The following is a 23,919-nucleotide window of genomic DNA, read 5'->3' as shown; positions in this document are numbered from 1 at the left end:
AAGACAACATTGACTAACCAGTTTCATTACAGTATTCTCCCCACCCCCCACCCTCCCCGAAGTGTTCGGCTAGGACTAGAACAGGCTTTGTGTTCAGAGAGAAAAGAATTCCAAATCCCAGTGAAGTTATGCCAAAAACACGCAGCATCTTCCCTGCCCTCCCCCTATGTCTTGAGATCCCTTGCCTGGTTTCTGATCCGCGGAAAAGGGCCAAGGTTGAGGGGGAGGGGTCCACACCAGTGTGGTCTCACTCTGTATATTCACTGGAAATGCTGACCTGCAAAGTGTGACTTTGGAAAATGCAACCCAAGCAGAGGGAGAGAACATTGACATCCTTTAGGTGACTTCTCCTTGTTTTTATGCCACATTCCAAGCCGCTCTGGTCCCCTAACCAAGGAGAAATGTTAGGGTCTTGAGGATGTCTCAGGTCCACCTCTGAGGGTCGGATAGTTCGGATTGGGTCAGGCCCAGTTCTCTTCCCTCCCGAGAGACCCTGGGGCCCTGGAAGCATCGGAGACCATGCTTCTGGCTGAAGTGAAGACACTCGTTCCTGTTTCAAGAGCTGAGCCTAAGAAATGGCTGTCGTTGGTCAGGCTGGGTCTGGGCCAAAGAAGGGACAGAAAACACTGTCTCCACGGGAAGAAAATGAGGAAGAGAGAATGAAGAGGCAGGCAGGTGGGGAACATGTGCAGGAGTAGGCCGGAGAGGGGGAGACTGCTGTGAGGGGACCCAAGCAGAGTGATTCTTGAGAACCAGGTGGGAGTCTGCAGCATAACGGAAAACAGGAAGGAACCCCTCTCCTCCCTCTTCACTCCTCCCTGGTGGCCCTCAGGATCCCCTTCCCAAGGGCTGGAATGCAAATCCAAATACTACGAGAGCCTGGTGAGGAGTGAGCTCCCTCTACACCAAAGCAAGGAAGTCTGATCCCAGCCCAGGGCTCTGCAGGGACGGTGACTTCTGGGACAGGAGCTCAAGAGCGGCGAGGAGAGCAGGCTTCTGTGAGGCTCACCTCATGTGCTGGCGATTGGCTGCTCTCCCCAGAGAGCCAGAGCCCTGTGGCTGCTCAACTTCACCAATCTCTTTTCAGTTCACAAAGGCATTTATGGAGAGTTGGTTGCACATTGGTGGTTTAAACAGGACAATCCTCATCAGCTGGTCACCTGAGGTTGGAGGGCCCACGAGGACCCTGTTTGGAGTCGGTGCTGGCTCATCTTGACCCAGAGCCTCTATTTCACACGCAGGATCCAGTAGGGGGATGTGGACATAACCACAGCCTCTTTGCTCTGAGGGAAGGAAGCAGTGGAAAGGCTTCCAGTTCTTGCTGCTGATTCTAGTTCCTTGAATGGAAAGGGTCTGAGATAAGACAAGCTCAGAAGGGAGGAAAAAAAAAAAAAAAAGCCAGGCAGCAGTTTCTGGGCAGCTTCTATCCTGGGGCGAGAGCCAGTGTGTGGTATGTAGGGGTTGTGTGTATTGTGTATTTGTGTGTGTGTGTGTGTGTGTGTGTGTGTGTGTGTATGAACACACAGCCACCTAGTCCGGGGCCAGTGCCCAGCTCAAGAGCTTTCCCAAAGGCCAATCCTGCTGACACCCCTCCCCTCCCCAGGACCTCTAGGGGAGGAGTGACGCTGTGTGCTGTGCTGATGGCAAGTCTCAAAGTCTGTATAAAAGGAGATGGAGACAGGTGGACTGGTCCAGAGTTAAGTCCCAGGACCCCAACCCCATGTGAGGAGGAGGGGTCAGAGGGAAGACTGGGGAGTAGGGGTGGGGTATCGAGGGCTTAGTGTATATAGGCTCGGTACACGGCAGACATGTCGTTGTCAGACTGGTCCAGTGCCTTGGCTCTTTTGTACACCTGGAAAAAAAGGAGACGAGCTCAGTCTCTGGCCACAGAGCTGACTGAAAGACACAATCTGCTTTGTGGAGGTAGTTCTAGATGTGGTCAGGCAGGCAGGCTCTGGAGTCCAGGCTGTCTGGGTGCAACTCCTGGCCACCCTCCACTGATCTTGAGCGAAGTGCCTCAGTTTCTCTCTGTCTTCGTTACTACTCCTTGATGTCATGGAGAAGATACCAAGGTTATCATGAGGACTAAACGGAGCGAGGGAGGTAAAGTGCTCAGAGCATCGTTAGTAATTATAGTCATGTCTCTTCCTGCCTTTAGGGTCTCCCTGTGTTATTCTCTGGGCTGCTATCCTTGCCCTTCCCTCTGCATGGGATGCCTTTCCCTAGGCATAGCTGGCTCCTTCCCAGTCAGCTCCAAGGCCTTCCCTGACCAGTCTATATAAAGCAGCGGCTGTACCACTTTATCCTGTCACCTTATCTTACTATTTTATTCCTACTTCTGACCTTCAGAGAATTCTTGTTTAAATACCTATCTGCTTATCTTGTGCCTCCTTCCATTAAAACGTTAAGCTCCACAAGGAAGGGAACGGGCGGCCCCTCACCATGTCCCCAGAGCCTGGGACAGCGCTTGGCGGCTGAACGCCACTCCAGAGCCCCTAGGTGAGTACTATGCATGGGCGTGAAGACAGTTAAAGAGCCATTCAAGCAGGGCAGTGTGACGTCCAGGCACACTGAGGAAATGCAGTTGGCCACAAGGTTCCTCCCACATAGTCAGCTGCATCTTTGTCTTTTTTTGAAACAGAGTCCGGCTGAAGCCACGATAACTGGGTGTCCATTATAGCTCAGGTATAGCTGTCAGCTCAAAATGAAGGCTAAATAAAGACCGTTTCAGAGAAAAGAGAACGAATCGTTGCCAGCAGACCTGCATTACAGGGAATGCTGAAGCAAGTTCTTCCAGTTGAAAGGGAACAATACCAGAGAGAAATTCAAATCTTCAGAAAAGAATGGAGAACACTGGAAATGGTAAATTAGAGAAATATAAAATTATTTTTTCTTTTAATTAAAAAAAAATACATATGACCACTTAAAACATTCCACATTGTCTGGTAAGTTTAGAACAAAGGCAGATGTAACACACAGGACATCTATACCCCAAAGCAGGGGTTTTCTTGGGGCGCCTGGGTGCCTGAGTTAGTGGCTCAGAGCGGCCGACTCGATTTCAGCTCAGGTCATGATCACTGGGGTGTGGGATCAGGCCCCCACGTCAGGGTCCACACTCAGTGTCAAGTCTGCTTGTCCCTCTCCCTTTGCTCCTCCCAACTCATGCACATGTGTGCGCATGCTCCCATTCTCTCTCAAAATGAATAAAACCTTAAAAAAATAATAAAGCAGGGCTTCTCAACCTGGGGTTATTCGGCCTCATGGGACACATGGTAGAATCTACAGACCTCTTCCCAACTGAGAGGGCACTGCTGGCTTCTAGTGCTTACAGGACAGGGATGCTACCGAATATCCTGAAATGCACGGGACCGCTCCCACAACAAAATGGCAATAGTGCCCAGGTTAAGAAACCTTGCCTTAAAGGAGGAGGGAGGGCAGGTGAGGGAAATGGATCTATGTTTTATGCGAACAGGTATAATATTAACTCTAAGTGGGCCATGAAGTTAAGGGTATTGCATATCCTTGCACACTGCAATCTCTAGACCAAAGATAAAAGAGAAACAATGCATTATTAAAGAGCCAACAGAGAAAATGAAATTCTACAAAACAGTCATATAATCCAAAAGGCGATAAAAAAAGAGGGATAGACAAAAGTCAGAAAGGACAAAGAGCAATCAAATGATAGCTCTAAATCCAACCACACATCAGCAGACTTTAAGACAAAGACTAAATGTGAATGGACTGGTGAACCTTAAGATCCTGAATGCTGGGCTCCAGTGAGGAATCTAAATTCACACCCTCCAGAAAGCACCACGCTCCACTGAGAAATTAACCAAAATGTCTGTTTTCAAGCCAACGAGTCCTGTAGAGCCAGGGCAGAGGCACATCAGAATCACAGAGCAAGCTGCCAACACAAGCCACACGCGGATCCCTTTCGAAGTAACTTCAGTTAAAGACAATCGACCAAAAAAATTCCATAAAATACACGGAGAAGTCCACTGCTAAGAGAGAATCCAAGGCAAACCAAACAGGAGGAACCTGAAACTGTACTGCAACCTAAAAAGGTGAAGTGAGTTCCCTGAAATGCTCAGACAGACAAGGAAGGGACAGGAGACTGATTACACATTATGAAAGGCCACGTCTGAAGAGAGCACACTGTGTTTCTTTACTTCTTTGCTGGAACAAGCCACTTGAGACTTCTATTTAACTTGAATTGAATGTGTATCCTCTTAAAGTTCCTGGAAGATACAGCCTCTAAAATAAATCAATTTATGTGTTTTGTGTTTTATACAAAATATGGTTTTGATTGTAACTCTACAGTAATGAAATACTGCTCAGCTTCTTTAAGCCTACCCTTCCGTCAGGCTGAGGAAGATGACCTTCTCAACAACTCTTTCTGGGGCCCCCGGCTGGCTCAGTTGGTAGAGCACCCAACTCCTGATCTCAGGGTCATGAGTTCGAGCCCCACATCAGGTATACAGATTATTTAAACTTATTTAAACAAATGAACAACCCCCTCCCCAACCCAACTGTTTTCAGGAAGTGCATGTGTAGGTGCTGTGTTGTCACTCAAACCAATGTTAGCGACCAAACACTCCAATGAACAGGCAGATACTATCAGAATGCATTCAAACGCAAGCCCCACCGACAGGCTCTACACTGAGGATACCATTTAAATATAAAGACACAAGTTGAAAGTCAATGAAAGAAAAAAAGATATACCATGTACACAGCAGCAGCTATGGTAAAACCAGGCAGTAGGCTTCAAGACAAAGGTCAAGAGGGACATTCCACAATAATTAAAGGCCAAATTCATCAGGAAGACATGACCATCACAAATGGCTAAAAACCCAAACACAAGAGTTTCAAAGATAACAGAATTAAAGGGAACAACAGACAATGCTACAATCATAGCTGGAGATTTTAGTATCTCTCTTTCAGCAACCAAAAGAACCAGAGAAAAAGGCCAAGAAAGATGATCTGAAAAACCACTACCTAACCTCGACCTGATTATCGGCAGAACACAGCACCCGACAAGCGGAGAACAGTCTTCCCAAGTGTACATGGTACGCCCACCAAGACAGACCATCTGCTGGGCCTCAAAACAAGTCTTAATAAATTTAGAGTTAAAAATCACACAGGATCTGTTTTTTAACCACAATCGAGATACATCAGTAATCAATAACTACTGGATTCGCAGGACAACTCCAATTATCTGACTGCTGCACTTTTAAGTAATCCGCAGGTCAATGAAATCACAAGGGTTACAAGTAAGCAGGGCTCAGAAGGGAATGTATGCTTTTAAATGCTCCTGTCTAGAATCGATAACCTAAGCTTCCATTCAAGAGGTGAGACACAAAGAGACACAAAGCAATGAGAGGGGAGGAAGCCTGAAAGCAAAGGGAAGGCTGTCAGATCGGGCAGTTACCTCATTGGCTGCAGCTGCCATAGGAGTGGGATGGTTGACAGCATCCCCCAGGGCAATGGCTAAGCGGAGATCCTTCTGAATGTACTTCAGGTAGAAATCGGGCTTAAAGTTCCCTTGCAGGATATCTGAGGAGGGAAAGTCACAGAACAGAAGAATTAAATGGACCCAAATTAAGAAATTATCTGCTGGACCACCAGGGCTCAACATCTAGCATTTCTTCCCTCTTGGACAATGAAGAAACCAGTCCCCAGCCAGTACCCCCAAATCCCATCTGCCATGTCTCTGGATCCCTCTGACAGAGGGCATGGAGGGCATGGACTGACCAGAGAGGTGCCTCTTTCACACCGGTCAGCCCTTGAAGAGAATGCTCTGTGACAGCAACCTGACCCGGTTTCTCAGCTCCAGTCACAACTAAAATGCAAGAGAGGCCAAAGGCAACTCACTTTGGCACTTCTGGTCCAGGAAGATGCTGGCCAACTGTCCCTGATTGAGGATGTCCAAGAGTGTCTGCTGGGACTGGCCTGTCACTTGGGCCAGGGTTAACCCCTCAGCGATGGTGGCCATGAAGCTTCCCTGTACCATGTTCACAATCAGCATCATCTTGGCTGCATTGCCAACCTCACCTGGCCAGGGCAGAGAATCACGGTCACTTTCCAAGCATTCCGAGGGAAGGGACTTTCTGCCCACCCTCATCCCTGCTCGGACCCACCTCTACACCCAGGGGAGGCCCCATTCACCTTCCCCTGACAGAACTGGCTCTGACCCTTCGGGCTCTTCCTCCTTCCAGGCACTGACTGTGCAAGTCAAAGGAAACCTTCCCACGGGGGCCCCAGGCAGAGAGGCCGTGCGGGATTGACGCAGTCATCAGTGCAGTCTAGAGGGGATGTGGCCCACCCAGCCTCCGGGCCTGCAGTGGCCCGACGGGTGGGCAGGCGTGTTACCTAGAAAGAAGGAGGTCTTTCCCATTGCCTGGAAGCAGCTGCTGCAGTCCTCATACAAGCCCCTGTCTCCGGCTGCTAAGATCACCAACATCCCATCATTAGACAGCTGCTGATTCCCTGAGACTGGGGCTTCCAGAAAGCGGCCCCCCCTGGACACAATCACCTAGAAAGGAAAGTCACAGCTTCTGAAGGCCTTGCCTCGCACCGGTATTTCAAGTGGAAACACCTGGCCCTCCACACTGAGCCCCCAAACAGGTGTCTGAATTTCATGCAGTCAACAGAGAAGAGGGGGTCTCCCCAGAGACTCCCAATGACTCAGAATTTCTTGCAATGACCAAGCGTGACCATGCCAATGGCTTGGCTGAGCACACCTCCTCCAGACACTGCCCTTTCCTGCTTCAGCCACTCTCAGAACACACAAGGGCCAGAAGTCACCGCCCTCTCACTCGGCCCAGGAGCTCAGGCAGGGAGAATACTGTTGGGAACAACTGTAGACGGCCGCTTAAACCAAAAAGGCCCTGCCGGCAGCCTGCACTGCTTCCCATTGTGGGGCTAATGCCCATCCCGGCAGCACCTCTCCTCTCACGGCTGTTCAGATTAGCTGTGGCTTGGAAAGCAGAAAGTGAAGACAGGCTAGTTCCAAGGCTACAAGCCTCTCCTCCTCTCCTGGCTTGGTTTCTAGAGTAACCAAGTTGCTCACTCAGGCATAATCAATCAGCCTGAGTCTTGGGCTCCAGCTGCCAAGGACGCTGGAGGGCCAGCGCGAACGAGGCCGCTACCTGGGCCAGCTCGGTGACTGTGTCAGCGTCCACTGTTGACATGTCCACGTAGCACTTCCCGGGGCGGATCCCCTGCAGCACACCACTGGGGCCCAGCACCAGCTGTGGGGACACAAGGGAAGAGCAATAGCCCAGGCTCCCAGCCAGACGCCCAGGAGCCCCTTAGACCTAAGGTCAGAATCTCGTTACTTTTTTGGCTCATTTCCTGATTAGGAGGTATTAAGGCTACAAGGGGGCAGCAAGTAAATAAGCCTGAGGGAGAAAAATACCTTGCCTTTATTCCCATTTATCTTCAAAACAATACATGCATGTTCCTTTTCACCAAAAATCTCCATTTAAATGACAGCCTCAGTATTTTTGGGGGCTTCTTTGGATTTACTTGGATTAAACTAGTTACCAATTTAACAAGATGATTACTTTACTTGAACTTATAAAACATGCAGATACAGTCACAGCTAAACATAGGATCGTGCCAGGTACACAAAATAAGGATACATGAGGACAGTCGGCATAGATCTCAGGGACCCTAGTTATTTTCATTCTTTGTTCTGAATTAAAGGATGTCTGTACTGAATTTATGCAGGTAACTTTCACAATGGTGGGTGGCCCCAGATGGGAAATACAACCCTCCCACATGCTACAGACACTCACTCACGGGCAGGGGAGAAGGCAGGGAGGCCAGCCAGCTTTCCTGGCCACCACCTGAGACACCGAGGGGAGGGAGGGGATCCTTACGTCCTTGGCTGCCTTTGGATCGGACACGCAGGCAAAGGTGATGTCACAAGTTGAAACAACTTCAGCGGGGGTTCTTCCTAGGCGGGCCCCCTCCTGGATGAACAAATCACACTGCAAAAGTCACAGATCCTAATGTGAGCTGCAGGCAGTGCACAACAAACACACCAGCTAGGCCAGAGACACGCTGCACAGTCCTCTGCGCTGGCCTCCCAAGGCAGAAGGCTGAGGCTAGGAGCCAGGGACACCAGAGGCGGTGGTCTGCCTTTCTGAGGGAAGTGGATGGGGATCCTTAAGGACTGTCTTGTGTTTGCATACCTGGTGCTTAGAACGATGTTCTACTTCACAGTAAGCATAAAACAAGTGTCTGCTGAAGGTTTCCTGTTTGAAGAACAGGATGTAAACAGCACCTGTTCGCAGCCCTTTGTGGCTATCTTGGCTGTGGCAAAACGTGCCGTGTCCCAGGCTATCCACATTGTGCTGGGGAAGCAGGGCTGGGGCTGGGAAGGCGCTGCTCTTACCAAGATGTTTCTGGGAGTCTAAAAGCATCAACTTTTCTTCCTTGAGAATTAAAATTACCCAGAATATCTCATAACAAAACATCATTAATATTTCAGTGTTATTTCCTTTTCTAAGGCATTTAAAAAGGTAATTAGAATAAAGTGAACCTACTATTTTGTATCCAACTCTCAATACTGTATGTGATATATATTTATACATACTGTAGTCTTTTATCATAGATGGCTTCAGAATATTCCATTGAGATAGACCTGAATTTGCCTAATAGCTCTCCTGCAGTTAGTTACGTAGCCTGGTTTTAATTATAAATGACTCCAACAAATATCTTCATGTACAATACCTTTCCTGTATGTTTTGAATTTAGGTCTCGGAAAGCAGAATAGAACAGGCTCCAAACAGCTTTAAAGTTCTTAATAAATGTAGACAAATGGCTTTCCATTTGAGCTGTTAATTTAATAGTGTTTTTTTTTTTTTTTTAAAGATTTTATTTATTTACTTGACAGAGAGAGATCACAAGTAGATAGAGAGGCAGGCAGAGAGAGGGAAGCAGGCTCCCCGCTGAGCAGAGAGCCCGACGCAGGACTCGATCCCAGGACCCTGAGATCATGACCCGAGCCGAAGGCAGCAGCCTAACCCACTGAGCCACCCAGGCACCCCTGAGCTGTTAATTTAAAAAGATCATCAGCAAGGTCTCAAACCACTATCAGTACAAACTTTAGAAACAACAAACAAGGGGTGCCTGTGTGGCTCAGTCATTAAGCATCTGCCTTCGGCTCAGGTCATGATGTTGGGGTCCTGGGATCGGGTCCTGCATTGGGCTTCCTGCTTGTGGGAAGCCTGCTTCTCCCTCTCCCACTCCCCTTGCTTGTGTTCCTTCTTTAGGGGTGTCTCTGTCAAATAAATAAATAAAATCTTTTAAAAAAATAAAAAAAATAAAAACAACAAACAAGCATCCACAAATACACAAAAATTTTGTCCTACTTGATGATTTAACCAGCCCACAACAGCAACTTTTTGACATATTTTGATCACTATTCATTACTGAACCTTTTAAATTTAATACCTTTGTTTGCTATTTCTTTTGTAAGCTAGTTTTTATTTTGGAGTTATCAACATATTTAATAAAATACTATATTACATTTTCTCTATCATCTTTGCTATAAGCACTTTGCGTTGTTGTCCCCCTCAATCTACATGGAATTCACTTTAGTAGGGGGTATGAAATGAGATTATTACTTCCTCAAATTTCTAACCAGTTGTTCTGAATATAGCTTATTAATGACTGGCCTTTCTCCTCTCTCACTGATTGCAGCGAGCCGCCTCTATCAGACAAAGTCCTAGCTGTCCGGTCTAGCTGATGGGTGTGTGTCTTTATCACGCTACACATGCATCTTAGCCTTTACTATACAGCTTTGCGTTTTAAACTTTGCTTGGGAGAAATCGCATTACTCTTTTCTGAAAAAGTGAAAATATGTTTTCCATTTACTATGCCAGGGAGTAATTTTTAATCAAGATCCTTTAAAAAAAAAATTACACAGGGATTGTCGAAGATTTACATGGCTCTTTTTTTTCCTTAAGAGTGCGCCAGAGTGACTGTGAGTGGCGGGGGTCTGCAGAGGGAGAGGGGGAGAGAGAATCTTGAGCAACCTTCATGCTGAGTGCAGAACCTGACGTGGGGCTCAATCTTATCACCCTGAGTTCATGACCTGAGCCGAAATGCAGACTCTATGCTGAGCATGGAGCTCAATGTGGGGGTCGATCCCAGGACCCTGAGATTATGACCTGAGCTGAAACCAAGAGTCAGACACTTAACCAAATGCACCACCCAGGCACCCCTAATCTTTTGCTTTTGCGGCCATCATTTTACAGATGAAGACTAAGGCTTAGGAAGGTAAACAATCTTGCTGGAGAGGGTGAGCAAGACAGCTGTGACTTGGATTTAGGTCTGATTCCAAACTGGGGTTCGTAACTGCTTTGCTCTCCTGCTTTCCCATAAATTAGTTTAGACAGAATGGCCATGTTTATATAATATTTAGGTTTTTCAATCCAGATACAGGGTGACCTGAGGCACCTCTATCAAAAGTGAATGTACTTGAGTGCTGTGAAGTGTGTAAACCTGGTGATTCACAGACCTGTACCTCTGGGGACAAAAATACATTATATATTTATAAAAAAATAAAAAATTTTAATAAAAGAAAAAAGAAAAAAGAAAAAAAAGTGAATGTACTTACAAGGGAAAGCCTCTGACTTCTGCCTTAGGTACCCAATGCCCAGCAGGGGAAGCCCAAACCTTTTAGCACAGCTTTCAGTGCCCTTTCCCCAACCCTCTTGACTCTCCAACCAGTTCCTTGTTATTCTTGAAAAGGTCTGTTTCATTAGAGTGAAATTTTTTTTTTTTTTTACCTTGCCAAGACATTTCTGTTCATTCAAACCCATCAGCCCTGACACCTCCTTCAGGAACCACCCTTTCAGCTGCATCTCGCTCCACAAGGGTGCTCGCTCAGTCACTATGGAAACACATACTCAGCCACACCTGCCCCCCAACAGGCTGGTCCTTCCTCGCTCTCTCTCCGTGTGCTCCTGGTGACTACAGGGCTTTAGTTTCTCAGTACTCAGACTACCGTCCTCCACCTTGATGGGAGGAGCCATGGCTCCTCTCCCATACAAAAGGTGCACATTTGGACTTGGAATTCCATTTCGGGGCATGCACAGACCCTTGAGGTGGTGGACCACCACCTTAGGTTAAGAACTTCTAATACTGTCCCGTCCACTTTGGTGGGCCCCTGCCATGGGAGGCTATTTGCATTTAAGTGAAATAAATTAAAAATTCAACTCTTCCACCATACTAGCCATGTTATTTAAGTGCTGATGAGCCACAGTGGCTAGTGGCTATCATGCTGGACAGTACAGACATGGACGTTTCCAGCACTGCAGAATGTTCGACCGTGCGGTGTTGTTAATACAATCCCAGTAAGAGAACACAGTGCAGCCATTACAAAGGAAGCAGCAGATCTTTATGCACTCACTATCAGTGAGCTACTAACATACACACACGCATATACTGTCATGTGCAAAAAAGGATACAAGCATCTGACCTGAGCTACCTCAGGTAATGGCAGGAAAGGGAGAATTTTCCCTTTATTTTATACCCGAGGGTTTTTAAATGTTTACTTTTTATAATAACATCCAAAGCTTAAAGGTCCCTTAAAAAAAAAAAAAAGATTTTATTTATTCATTTGAGAGAGAGAGCATGAGCAGGGGAGAGAGGCAGAGGGGAAAGCAGACTCTGGTGAGCAGGGAGCCCGAGGTGGGGCTCAATCCCAGAATCCTGGGATCATGACCTGAGCTGCAGGCAGACACTTAACCATCTGAGCCACCCAGGGGCCCCAAAGCTTAAAGATTCTTAACTACAGAGAACAAACTAAGAGCTGTTGGAAGGTGGTGGGTAGGGGATGGGTTAAATGGGTGATGGGTATTAAGGAGGACACCTGTGAGGACATATACACATTATGTAACACTGGATGATGTTACAAGTGACAAATTGCTAAATTCTATGCCTGAAACCAGTTTCTACCACACATGTTAATTAGCAAGAATGTATTTTATTTTAAGATTTTATTTATTTATTTAACAGACAGAGATCACAAGTAGGCAGAGAGGCAGGCAGAGAGAGAGGAGGAAGCAGGCTCCCTGCTGAGCCGAGAACCCAATGTGGAGCTCGATCCCAGGACCCTGAGATCATGACCTGAGCCAGAGGCAGAGGCTTTAACCCACTGAGCCACCCAGGTGCCTCAACTAGCAAGAATTTAAATAAAAATTAGAAGCTAAAAACGAAAAAACAAAAACAGCAGAACACACAAAAAACAAACCTCTTAAGCTCATATACCTACAGCTTTACCTGCCTGAACCAAGAGCTTGGTTTCTCCTACTCCCCCTGTGCAGAACGCTGAGCGGAGACAACAGGAAGATTCCTATCCTTAAGCCGCTCCAACTTCAAGGGTCAAGATGTTGTCCCCACCCCGCCTGACAAGCACCCCCATGAAGACTTACTTTTTCTGCAGTCCGGTTCCAGACAGTCACTGTGTGACCCATCTTTAGCAAGTTGGAGACGATGCCACTTCCCATGAGGCCAAGGCCCAAAAATCCTATCCTGGAAGAGAGAGACACCGACGGGCTCAGGGTGGGGCCCCACGCACCAGAAAGCTCACTCAGTGGCCCAGAGAGCCTTTGCAGAGCCAGCGGCAGCGTGTGCACATTGGGCCTTTTCTCCTCATGCCATTGTTTCAGAGTGTCCCTCAATTTAAATGGGCTTCTCTAAATCCTTGCCTGCCACCGAAAGAAGTGTGCCTCATATGGTTTAGGGCAAGTCTTCCAACTTGTTCCCTTACTGCTTTGCTAGAGCGTCTGAGCCCAGGTTCCAGCACAGGGAGAAAGCAGGCATTTGTCTTCAACCCTTGCAGCGGCTTCCTGGTCAGCTGCCCTGAACGCCAGGCTTTCGGATGTCATTTTAAAGCACATCAGAATCTGTGACAAGGAACTGAAGCAACATGATCAGAGCCAGCCAACTTCTCAACTGCAAGGATCAGGATCATAGTCTTCACCTCCCTCCCCAGCTCGACACCCGACACTACCTTTGTGTTGCTCCTGCTGTGAGCAGAGACAGGCACTGACCCTTTTCAAAGCCTAGAACCAATCTTCTGCAGAACATGCATTCTCCCTATGCCTGCCTTCTCCCGAACCTGGCTGGCACTGCTCTGCACTGGCCTGTCCACGGCTCCCCACCCTGCCCCTCTAACTGCATGCAGCCCACGCTCGTCCTGGGGGACTGAGTGCAGGCAGACAGCAAGTTCTGCTTACCTTCGCTTCCTGTGGCCTGCTTCCTCCCGCAACGCTGAGAACTTAGGGGCTGTTAGCTACCACTGCTGTTTCTCTGTGCTCTTACAGATTTTATGTTGCCCAGAGGTCTTTTTCTCGTTCCTGCGCTTCACTTCTTGCATGGGATAGAACTAACCAATGCCTCTTCCTTCATTTCTTATTACGTGGTGCTCTGGTTTTGGTTGGGTTTCTCTCAGCTCCAGACCCTCTCTGCAGCCTGTCCGCCTTCTCCTGAGTTACCCTTTTAGTCTTATCGGTCTCCAGTGCTCACGTTCGCCGCTACCCCTGCAAACTGGCTCTTGTACTGAAACAGTCTCCCGCCATCCCCGGTGGAATATGAACTCCCAGGTGCTCTGTCCTAGCCTGACTCCAAGGATGAAGAGAGCCCACCACCTTCCTCACCACATGGCACCCTTGCCCACTGAGTTTGCAGCCAAGGCTCAAACCCAGGATCTTCTGTCACTCACATTTGTCTGGGTGGTGGAAGCTTGCCCTATGACTTGACATCACGGCAGACTAATTCTCTTTTCCTGGCGTTCCAGGACGCCTAGTACACCACACAGTTGCTTCGCTTTTTAGTAAGCTTCACATTCATGTCCAAAAATGGTTTGACTAACAGGGCAACAATGGTCTTAGGTGAAAGCACTGGACTCTGGCCTCAGCCTCACTCTTGTGTGTGTGTGTTTTTTTTAAGTCTATACAGTCCTCCTTCAATCAGTAGGTGACACCCATCTCCCCTTTCATTAGCACAGAACATGCCTTTGCTTTTTCCACTCTCCCCAGGGCCGTTCACCCAAAAGAACCGGTAGAATCAGGGATTTCATCAGCACAAAAAATTACGAAGAAAGTGAAAGGCGTACTGTCTTCACTCTGAGAAAGAACTGTACAGGAGATGCGCATGGAGATGCAGACCCGGCACTCAGGAGAGTGCCCCATCTTAGCACTTCTGGACACACGACTGCAAACACCGCCAGAGGAAAGGCAGGGGCGTGCGGGTGCAAGCTAAGGCAGGGTGTGCGGACCACAGTCCAGGCTCACCCCAGAGAGCTGCTGGCAGGTCTGCGGGAAGGACCTAGTGGCAACAGCAGGGAGACCTGGGGAAGGCGGGAGGATGGTGATTCACCTCTCACCAGCCACCTGCCCCACCATAGCCAGTTTCAGGGTTTCCATCACTGCTCTACTAAGCCAGCAGTTCTCAAAATGTGGTCTTTCGACTGGCAGCAGCAGCACACCCTGGAAGGTGTCCAAGATACAAACTCTCCGCTTCTACCCTAGAACTCCTGATTGAGAAACCCTGGAGGCGGGGTGGGATAGGGCCACGCAGTGGATGCTTGACATGCGGCCTTCCAGCTGATCCTGAGTTAGGGGAAAGTCTGAGAACCACCAAACTGAGTGTTCCTCCAGCTCCAAGACTCACCAGTGTGCTATGAAGGCAACCCCATCATAAACTTATAGGACCTTGGTCTCCTGCAGGTCAAATTACTCCCACGCAACTCATTAAAAATTACGCCTTTCCCTCTCTCTTTTCATTCAATCCCAGCAATGGCTGGGATACAACCCTTAAGGAAGCCCCTTGGGGTCATCCCCTATTCCCTAACAGAACTAGAACCACAAGACGCCTTTTCATCAAAGGTCCTACTTTTTGTCTGTGGGTGTGATGCTGCCATTCACGGCCGTGCTGTCTGCTGCCTGGATGGAGGTGGACCCAGTCTCCTAGGGAAAGGAAGCACAACTCATCAGGTCAGTCTGCCCACGGCAAAGGCCCCAGTGGAAGAGAAAAATAGGGAGGCGTGGAACCTACGTACCTCTTCACATATTTTCAACTTCTTTGTGATTGCCTGGTAACAGACAGCTGGCTAATAAAGGAGGGAAAAAGACTATGTATTAAACTGAACGCTTAACTGGTCTTCATTATAATTTCCCTAAGAAGTTAGGCCTAAAGTGTGGTGGTAACACTGAAAACCTATTTGCCGTTCAACTTTACTGAACTCCAAAGGACACATCAGAAATGGAATACACACTATCTCACTCAAATATCTAGGCAACTCTGCAAGTCTCTTTTGCCGATGATGACATTAAGGATCAGAAAGTCATACACTCAGAATTACAAAGGTAGTCAGTGCAGCTGGGCTCGCAACCCAGATCGTCCAACTCCAAAGCCATAGCCTATCAGGTCCTATATCCAGGTTCAGCCTCACTCACGGCCTTGCAGATACTCTGAGAAGCCTTCCCTCCACAAGCTGACGGTTCAGAGAGACTGCATCCACCAAACAGCACGGGCTACCTCATGAGTGCTGAAGCTCACAAGGTCTAGCTTCTGCCCTAGACTCCAAAGGCAACCACAAATGTCTCAACCACACAGCTGTCGAGTCTTTTTCTTTTAAGATTTTATTTTTTTTTTTGACAGAGAGAGACACAGCGAGAGAGGGAACACAAGCAGGGGGAGTGCGAGAGGGAGAAGCAGGCTCCCCGAGGAGCAAGGAGCCCGATGTAGGACTCTATCCCAGGACCCTGGGATCATGACCCGAGCCAAAGGCAGACACACCCACAGCTGCTGAGTCTTAAATGCTTCTTTTGGGGGGGCTCACTTTCAAATGTAACAACACCTGATTCACGAGTGGGCCTCCCCGTGACTTCTTCTGCTGCTGCTCTGCGCAGCGGTACAAGCAGAACCTCACTTCACAGACCAGTGGGGTGAGGTCCATGGAGCCACCTTCTCCCCTCAGGCCAGCCCCTGACCAAGGATCAAGAATGTCAAAGACCAACTCACCTTCTCAGTTTGGCTGAGCAGGAAATGATGGAAATGAGGGTCTGCATCTTTCACAGGCTGAAACCAGAAAATGATTGAATAAAACAACTTAACTTCCACCAGAGGTCACCTTGCCTGCTGCCTGGTAACTGACTCTCCTCTGGCTAAAACACCCCTGGCAGCTAGTCTCGACTCTGCCTGGAAGCGCTTTCCCATTGTTGGTCTAAGCCTTTTGTGATTGATCCCTGCTCTACCTACAAGGAAACTGGCTACAAGTGGAAGAGAAGACATAATTCTGTCAGGTTGGCCTAAAAATTAGTGTAGGAAAATAGTTAAGAAGAATACTGGTATTTTTTTTTTTAAAGATTTTTATTTATTTGTCAGAGAGAGAGAGAGAGAGAGCAAGAGCGAGCACAGACAGACAGAGTGGCAGGCAGAGACAGAGAGAAGCAGGCTCCCCGCCGAGCACGGAGCCCGATGTGGGACTCGATCCCAGGACGCTGGAATCATGACCTGAGCCAAAGGCAGCCGCTTAACCAACTGAGCCACCCAGGCGTCCCTACTGGTATTTTTTAAAAAAGTTTTTATTCATTTATTTGAGAGAGTGAGAGAGAGCATGAGAGGGAGAAGGTCAGAGGGAGAAGCTGACTCCCCATGGAGTTGGGAGCCTGATGTGGGACTCGATCCCGGGACTCCAGATCATGACCTGAGCGGAAGGCAGTTGCTTAACCAACTGAGCCACCCAGGGGCCCCGAATATTGGTGTTTCTAAAATGCAGCATTTACCAGTCCTGGATAATCGAGCAGGGGAGGCCAAATCAATTCTCATGACTCCTGATCTTAGGGTTTTACCTACTGTGTCTGGTGTCAGACCCTTGAGTGTCTCGTCTCATGGAGGACTGATATAAACAGAAACGCAGGACAAGGAGGGCTTTCACAGTTAGGCTCAACAGGGGACTGGGGCACCCACTACAAGGGGCTACTGAGCAGCAGAGTTGTGTATGTGAACACTGAAAGGTGTGTCTAAAGTAGTAAGTGAAAAACTGTGTGGGCCAATCCCACATTTGTGAAAACCAACCTATTCCCAATAGCAGAAACCCCATGTGGGTATATAATTCTACAAATGATGGGTGAGTGGGGCGTCTACCAAAAGGTCTAGAAGAAGTTACATCGAACTTGAAACTGAGCACCCCTGAGGGTGGAGACGTGCACTTTTCCCCCTCGTACGCCTCAGTACTGTCTTGCAATTTAAAAAATGGGGAAAGGAAAAGCGCCTCACACAGGCCAGGAAACCAGCTTGGAGGCTGGGCTCATCCTGGCCTGCGGGAGAGCTTGTTACCTCGCTCACAGTCGGCTGCCATTTAAACGCGGCCATCGGTCCAGCCATCACCCCCTTCACGGTACTAGACTCAGGGATGGTGAGATCCTACAGAGGGAAAGGCAGATGGTCAAGACACTGAGGCCACCTCAGGAGCAGATGTCTTCCTGCGCCAAATCGGGGAGCACCTCATCACTGCTCCGCTTCCTTCAGTCACATTCCACATTAAACGAACCCCAACTCCAGTCTCAGTCCCCAGGCATGGTTCTGACTGTGCATCAGGGGGAAACCAGACAAGTTTTCATTAACAGGGAACAAGGGCTTCTTCTCTGTTCTGAAATAACAAATTGTCTTCTTGTGCCCAGGTTCCGCAAGGACAGGTGTCTCTGGAAAGCCCAACCGTGGTGTGCAGTGCTGTCAGCAAACCACAGTGAAGGGTCCTTACGGCCAGTAACCAACATGAAGAAAACAGTGCCCTCCTCAGAGAAGACCTCAAAAAACACTAAGAAAGCCACATGGTGCCAATGAGGAAATGTGCCCAGCGTTTTAGCTACTAAGTGACAAAGCTAGGCTTCCAACCCAGAGCTGCTGGGAGCCAAGAGCCCCACCTGCTCTCCAGGCTGATGCCAGGGCGGGACCCAGTAGAATGGGGTGCACCTCCTCACCATGGGCCTGGCCCATCCCCATCCCGGACAGCGAGCTGCTTCAGCCTTACACCTGCTATGCTCCTGTGTCTCCCCCAAGTTTACCTCACACTCCCTTTCCACAAGCGGGATCTTCCAGCCACAGTGTCCCTCCGGACATTTCTACTTGGGTATCTCATGGGAATCTTGACATGCCCCACTCTGAACCCTGGATTTCCCTGCCCAAATGGCTTCCTCCATAGTTCGCAGTCTTAGAAAAGCGGCTGCATTCTACCAGGCTGAGATCTTTGCAGTTCATCTTCATTCCACACTCCTCTTATCTGCTGGCAATGATTATGGTTTCACGACTGACGATCTGGAAACCCCTTTTGCCACCCCACTGCTAACATTCAAGCTAGGCTGCCATCACCTGTCACTTGGGCTGTAGCAAAAGGGATCCCCCCGCTTCTGTTCTGGAACACTGCAGTCTAGACTGTACACAGCAGCTACCACTTCTCTGCCTGCAACTGGCTTCCTGTCTCATAGTCAGGCTAAAGGCTAGAGTATCATGGCCTATGGGGCACTACAAGTTCTACAACCCTCACTCCATCCTACCCTCCGAATTCATGTCCTATTAAATTTTCTTCCCCCTCACCACTCTCCAACTCACTAGCACCCCCTTGGCCCTCCAGCCAAGCACACCAGGCATACGCCTGCCTCAGTGCCTTCGCACTACTGAGAACGCTTTTCCAACAGTTATCTACTTGGCTCACATGCTCACTTGAGGTCTCCACGGAAATGTCACCTTATCGGGGTGCTCTCCCTGACCCCTCTGTATCTTCCCCCATTAGAACGTGATACTCATGTTATTATCAGTGAGTTCTATGAAAGCAAGACCTTTGCCAATTTTGTTCACGCTATATCCCATGGTGGGAGCCATGCCCGGCACTGACGAGATGTTTCATTATCTACTGAAGAAGTGAACGAGGGAGGGGCCTTGTCGAAGTATCATGCGGCTGAATCACTAGACATCTGGCTTCTGGCAGAGCAGCTCCATCCACAGGTGCTGAATCAAGATCTCTGGGGGAAAAGGGGGTCTAATGCAGTACTGCCCCACAGAACGTCCTGCCACGATGGACATATTCTGTATCTGTCCCCTGTGGCTAGGGACAACACAGCTCTAGTGACCTGCTTCGGGTCTCAGGACCGAAGGAGAGTGGGGTGGAGAGCACTGGCCTTCCATCTGGCAGCAGCAGAAGGCCTCAGCTCCCAAACCATCAGCGTCTGCAGCACTCCGGGACCTGGGGAGAGCCAGAGCCCCAGCGGCTGCAGGCTGCCAGGGTGTGGCGTGCCGACTAGAGCTGCAGTTCTCCTTTCCAGCCCAGGACTTGGAGACAAGAGCCCCTGAGAGAGGATGAAAGCACACCTCTCACACCGGAGTCGAGGCACGAACCCAGCCTTTCCCTGTTTGCACGGAACTGACACCTCTCCGTCAAAAGGTTAGCCTTTCCCACTGATCCTCCGGGGACAGGGGATTACGGCTCCAAGTGGCAATCATCTGGGGCTTTGCCCAGGTATCAGCCTAGGCTACTGCTGTTTCAGAAAGAAGCCTGAAAACCAATTGACAATTACTGTAGCAACACACACTCTCTTTAGCAGAGATCAGAAGATGCACCAAAATTCCAAGCCCAGATTCCCTACATCTCTGAAGGTGCTTAACTAAAACCAACTGTCTGAACCGAAATGGCTGTGCCTGCCCTGCACCACTAGCCACGCTCCTTCCTCTCCAGCTGACAAATCCCTCACTAGAGGCCGGGCCAAGCAAGGAGACTGCACAAAGGGCTGTGCTAAGGGTAAACAGCAAGTAGACGTCTCGGCTGAGGACCTCACTCCAAGAACAGCAGCAGAAATATTACTACCCCCTAATTAATAATTCAGGCTCAAGGGCAAACTGCTTTTCTCTGGGAGCCCGTGAGAAGAGTCCCTGCAGAGAGCCCGGTGGTGGCCTCGGGTTACACTAAAACCACTACGCTCTCGCTGCACGACGGGCTACTGCCAGACACTGACACGTGTAAAGCCATTCATCAGATGCGTAGTTCACGGCTCAGTGTTCTTGGTGCTTTGCTCATTACTCGTTTAATTATCACAACAAACAAGAGAGACAGGTATCACTACTATTCCCAACAATCAGATGAGGAAACGAAACCAAGGCAAAGGTAGCTGGCCAAGGTCACACGGTTGCACAAAATTATGGAGTCACAGTTCCGACTCAGACCTCCTCCTCACCTCTCCTGGACACCTCCCTTTTTCCAAAAAGATGTCGTTTCTCTGCGGGGCCAGCACGGAGTTGGTGAGATCCACGGCTTCAGAAGGCAGAAAATAGGAATTTGGAGAACAGTATAAAACCTGACAGCTCAGATGCCTCTGGATCCCCAGGAAATCAGTTCAACTGGACCCAATCTGATCACACCCCTGAGGAGTTCTTTCTGCACCGCGGCTAGCCGTTTTCTCCATCTTCTCCACCTCTGGCTGGCAGTTCCCTGTGCTCAGTGTCAGCCAGGGCTGTCCCGACCGCTAGTCACTCTGTCTACTCTCAGTCTCGGGTCATCTGACAGTGAGAAGGATCTTCTCTAACATAGTGGTCACTCAGTGGCAGCCCACAGGCTCAATCGGGCCCAGAGATGTTCCTTGGACCTAAAAGTACTTTAAAATTTTGAATTAGCATGTAACATTTAAAACTGAAGTGTTTCACATAAAACTCTGTATTTTTAGCTTCTCTTGAGGAAAAACCAGACAACCTGGCACAAGTTGGCTGGAACCCCACGGACAGAGCATGATCTCCCCAGAGCGCCAGCTGCTGTCACCCCTAATGCTCTCAGCGTGGAGGCAGGTCAGGGCTGTGGACCCTCAGCAAGCCTCTCCGCTTGCTGCAGCGACCTGTCTGGTCTCACTGGTGTCTGAATTTGCAGGCCATGATCTGATGCGGTCTAGTGTTTCATCACGGCCTTATCACCCAACTGTTTCTGCCAGCCATCTGGCTCCCATCCCCTTGATAGTGCTGTAACAATCCTTCCCTGTGTTTTGACAGACTATCCCCTCCATCTCAAATTCTCTTCCCTTGGCTTTTAAGACTTGGCCCATATCTTTTCAGGAAGGTGAAAGGTACGTTATTTCCACTTTATTTCACTGTGATGCTCTTTCAAACCCTTCCAACTCTGATCTATGGGTGTTATCCCTGCAAAGCAGACTCCTACCTTTGACTGCTTCCTCCTTACTTTCTCTGAAAGTAAAAGGCTACTGGGCCTCAGATATACTTTGTATGTGTTCTCCAACATACTTTCTACCTGTCTGCCTCCCACATCTACATTCCATCCTGACGTTAGTTCAAGGCTCCCTAGTGGTCTGGCATTAGGCACTGGCATCACCTCAAATTCATCACAATGAAAACAGTACCAGTCCTTCTGCTCCGTATGCCAATTCTACTCCAGACTCTTGCTCTTAAGAATGGTGTTACCATTTCCCAAACAAAAACCTGAAATCATCTCCCTCCCCCTTTCCTCTGGAGCCAGTTGCTAAATCTTATGAGCCCTTCCTCTAAAGTGTCTCTCAGGCAGTTCCATTTAGTATTTGCTATCAGGATAGCTCCTTATATAAGCGTAAACCTAGGTTTAGCTTTCTGACTGGCTTTAGCCTGTCTTCTCTGCCCTCCACCAATGCTAACACACGGCTTCGAGCACACCACCACCCTGCCCCCCAGCTTCAACACACTCGTGGCCCCCTGTTGACTCTGTGACCGTAAACACTGCTTTAGTAGTAGACCTTGAGGCCCTCTACAACCCAGTGACTACTCACTTTTAGTTCTCTGCTCTCCTCCTTGTCCTCTACCTATAATGAGAACATCCACGCCAACATCAAGCCCCACGTAGGCTGGGCCCTCTGTCTCTGGAATGCTTTTCCCCTCTTTCTTTTCAAGCCCCTTCCAGTGCCAGCCCTCACATGCTGGCTCAGGCAGACTATTCTCCGGCCATGACCATCTAGCTGAATGCAAGATCCTTTACAGCCTTGTGTTCCTATTTCACGCCTGTGCACCCAGGCTGTGTCCCTCCCCTGGTCTGCAGGAGTCTTGAGGGCAGTGCTTAGCACAGGTTTCTATGTCCACTCAGTGAGCCGAGGCACACTGTAGGGCTCAGCTCTTTCATATACACAAGGAAGTCACTAATCCCAGAAGCTACAGAGGTAAAACAAACCTTCTCATCCTTTGGGGGCCGACCCCGTTTCCGGGGACTCTGCTCTTGGGCCCTTTTCAGAGGGGACTTGGAGCCTCTCTCTGATGAGCCTGAAGACACCCTCTTCTTTCCTTCTCCCATGTTCTTCTTCACCTTCCCTTCAGACAGGCTAAGCTTCCGCTTCTCATCACCTGAGTTTGGCCTACTTCTCTCCTCACTGGAATTACGCCGATTCTTGTCATCAGCAGAATTGTGGGACGACGTCTGAAAGTTTAACAATAACAATGATAGCCACCACAGCAGCCACTGCTGCCGTCACCGCCATTCACACAAGCCACACCCTAGGAGAAGCGTTTTACGTGTGCTATCCACACGACAACCCTACGAAAGAGGTTCTGCTATCACTCCCACTGATGTTTGGGGAAGCAGATCAGGTCAAATCACTTGCCTATAGTCCCAAAGCTAAGAAGTGGGATTTACACCCAGGCAGTGGATATACCCAAGAAGCTATACTCCTAATCTCTACGATGTAAAAGGGAGAAATGCCTGTGTGGTACTCAAAAGCTGAGATACTTCTCCTGAGTCCAAGAGACTTTCCTAAGAACAGCAATGCATTTCAGAAAAGTTTGCTGCGTTCATGGAGTTTCAAGCTGAGAGGCAAAATGCGGATACCCTAGATTTGAAGTAGTATTCTTTCCATTGGCATTTCGTAAGAATAGGGTTTGGTTTGGGCCGTATTTAATCTGTTAGTTACTACACCAAAATAACCAGTCAGATGTTGGAATAAAGCAAGGATCAGTCTCTCACCTGGTCTTTCCCTTTGGCTCTCCGGAGGAACTCTTCAACAGCATCCACAGCCTGCTGGAATCGTTTCCCCTTGTTAATCTTTATCATTTCCTCCTTGTGTGCATGGTATGGCTTTAGCTGTTCCACTTTGATCCAGGCACTAGCAGAAAACACACATAGAAAGGGTGCCCAGGCCCGAAATTATTAAACACCTCATCGCAACAGAATGCAAATATATGTCTGGTTTCACTGGACTTCGAAACACGCCTGCTGTGTTTTCAAGACATGTTACCAACCACCCCAAACTCTTGGGGTGTTTTCCTGAAACAAGTCAAGCACAACCACCACCACTACCAAAACCAGAACAAGCTGCATGCTCTTTCTGTCCACTCCTGTTCACCAGCCTTCCACACTAAACCACACATCACTTGCCACTTGTTCCAGGCAGAGGAAGCCTGGAGATGCTCTTCCATTCTCATCACAGGAGCCCCTCATGGACCCTGGGCAGCAGGAAGCATTATCAACCACAGAAACATCACTGCCCAGTCAATGCCCAAACCCGAATGACAACCTGTCAATCAACTGGGAATCAGGGATGCTCCCATGGCTCAAGAAATGCAGCATCTGAAATCTGCTGCTCTTACAGATATTTGTTCATAAATGATCCCGTCCTTGGCTACTAAACCACACAAAACGTGACACGATTTGGAATTAGGGCAGCAGTTGTAACAGGAGGTCTTTAGAAACAAGATTCTGCTTGTGATTAAAGGTAGAACATACCTTTATGAGGTTTTAAATTTTAATTCCTACCATTAATGTGTAACACACACAAGTAGACACGCCATCAGTTGTCACTTTTTAAGATTTTATTTATTTATCTGACAGAGAGAGAGATCACAAGTAGGCAGAGAGGCAGGCAGAGAGAGAGGAGGAAGCAGGCTCCC

At 48.7% G+C, this 23,919-nt stretch overlaps 1 protein-coding gene across 4 annotated transcripts in view; it reads right to left on the bottom strand.

The window, feature by feature from the left end:
- Positions 1 to 1,487: 1,487 nt before the first annotated feature.
- GLYR1 (glyoxylate reductase 1 homolog) overlaps positions 1,488 to 23,919 on the bottom strand; it is a 33,393-nt gene continuing 10,961 nt past the window's right edge. The window contains exons 4-16 of one of the 4 annotated variants that reach the window (XM_045994087.1): positions 22,997 to 23,135; positions 22,211 to 22,453; positions 17,362 to 17,448; positions 16,045 to 16,101; positions 15,080 to 15,130; positions 14,914 to 14,987; positions 12,450 to 12,549; positions 7,884 to 7,994; positions 7,149 to 7,250; positions 6,370 to 6,532; positions 5,872 to 6,051; positions 5,429 to 5,553; positions 1,488 to 1,852 (exon numbers count right to left, since the gene is read on the bottom strand). In XM_045994087.1, coding sequence (XP_045850043.1) covers positions 1,778 to 1,852; positions 5,429 to 5,553; positions 5,872 to 6,051; positions 6,370 to 6,532; positions 7,149 to 7,250; positions 7,884 to 7,994; positions 12,450 to 12,549; positions 14,914 to 14,987; positions 15,080 to 15,130; positions 16,045 to 16,101; positions 17,362 to 17,448; positions 22,211 to 22,453; positions 22,997 to 23,135 — 1,507 coding nt within the window. In that variant the 3' untranslated portion in view covers positions 1,488 to 1,777. The remainder of the gene's footprint in view (positions 1,853 to 5,428; positions 5,554 to 5,871; positions 6,052 to 6,369; positions 6,533 to 7,148; positions 7,251 to 7,883; positions 7,995 to 12,449; positions 12,550 to 14,913; positions 14,988 to 15,079; positions 15,131 to 16,044; positions 16,102 to 17,361; positions 17,449 to 22,210; positions 22,454 to 22,996; positions 23,136 to 23,919) is intronic. The other 3 variants (XM_045994088.1, XM_045994089.1, XM_045994091.1) reach the window with 3 other exon arrangements.

The sequence above is a fragment of the Meles meles genome, chromosome 21 (genome assembly GCF_922984935.1).
Source record: "Meles meles chromosome 21, mMelMel3.1 paternal haplotype, whole genome shotgun sequence".
Classification (NCBI taxonomy): Eukaryota; Metazoa; Chordata; class Mammalia; order Carnivora; family Mustelidae; genus Meles; species Meles meles.
This window is presented reverse-complemented; position numbering and strand designations above follow the sequence as displayed.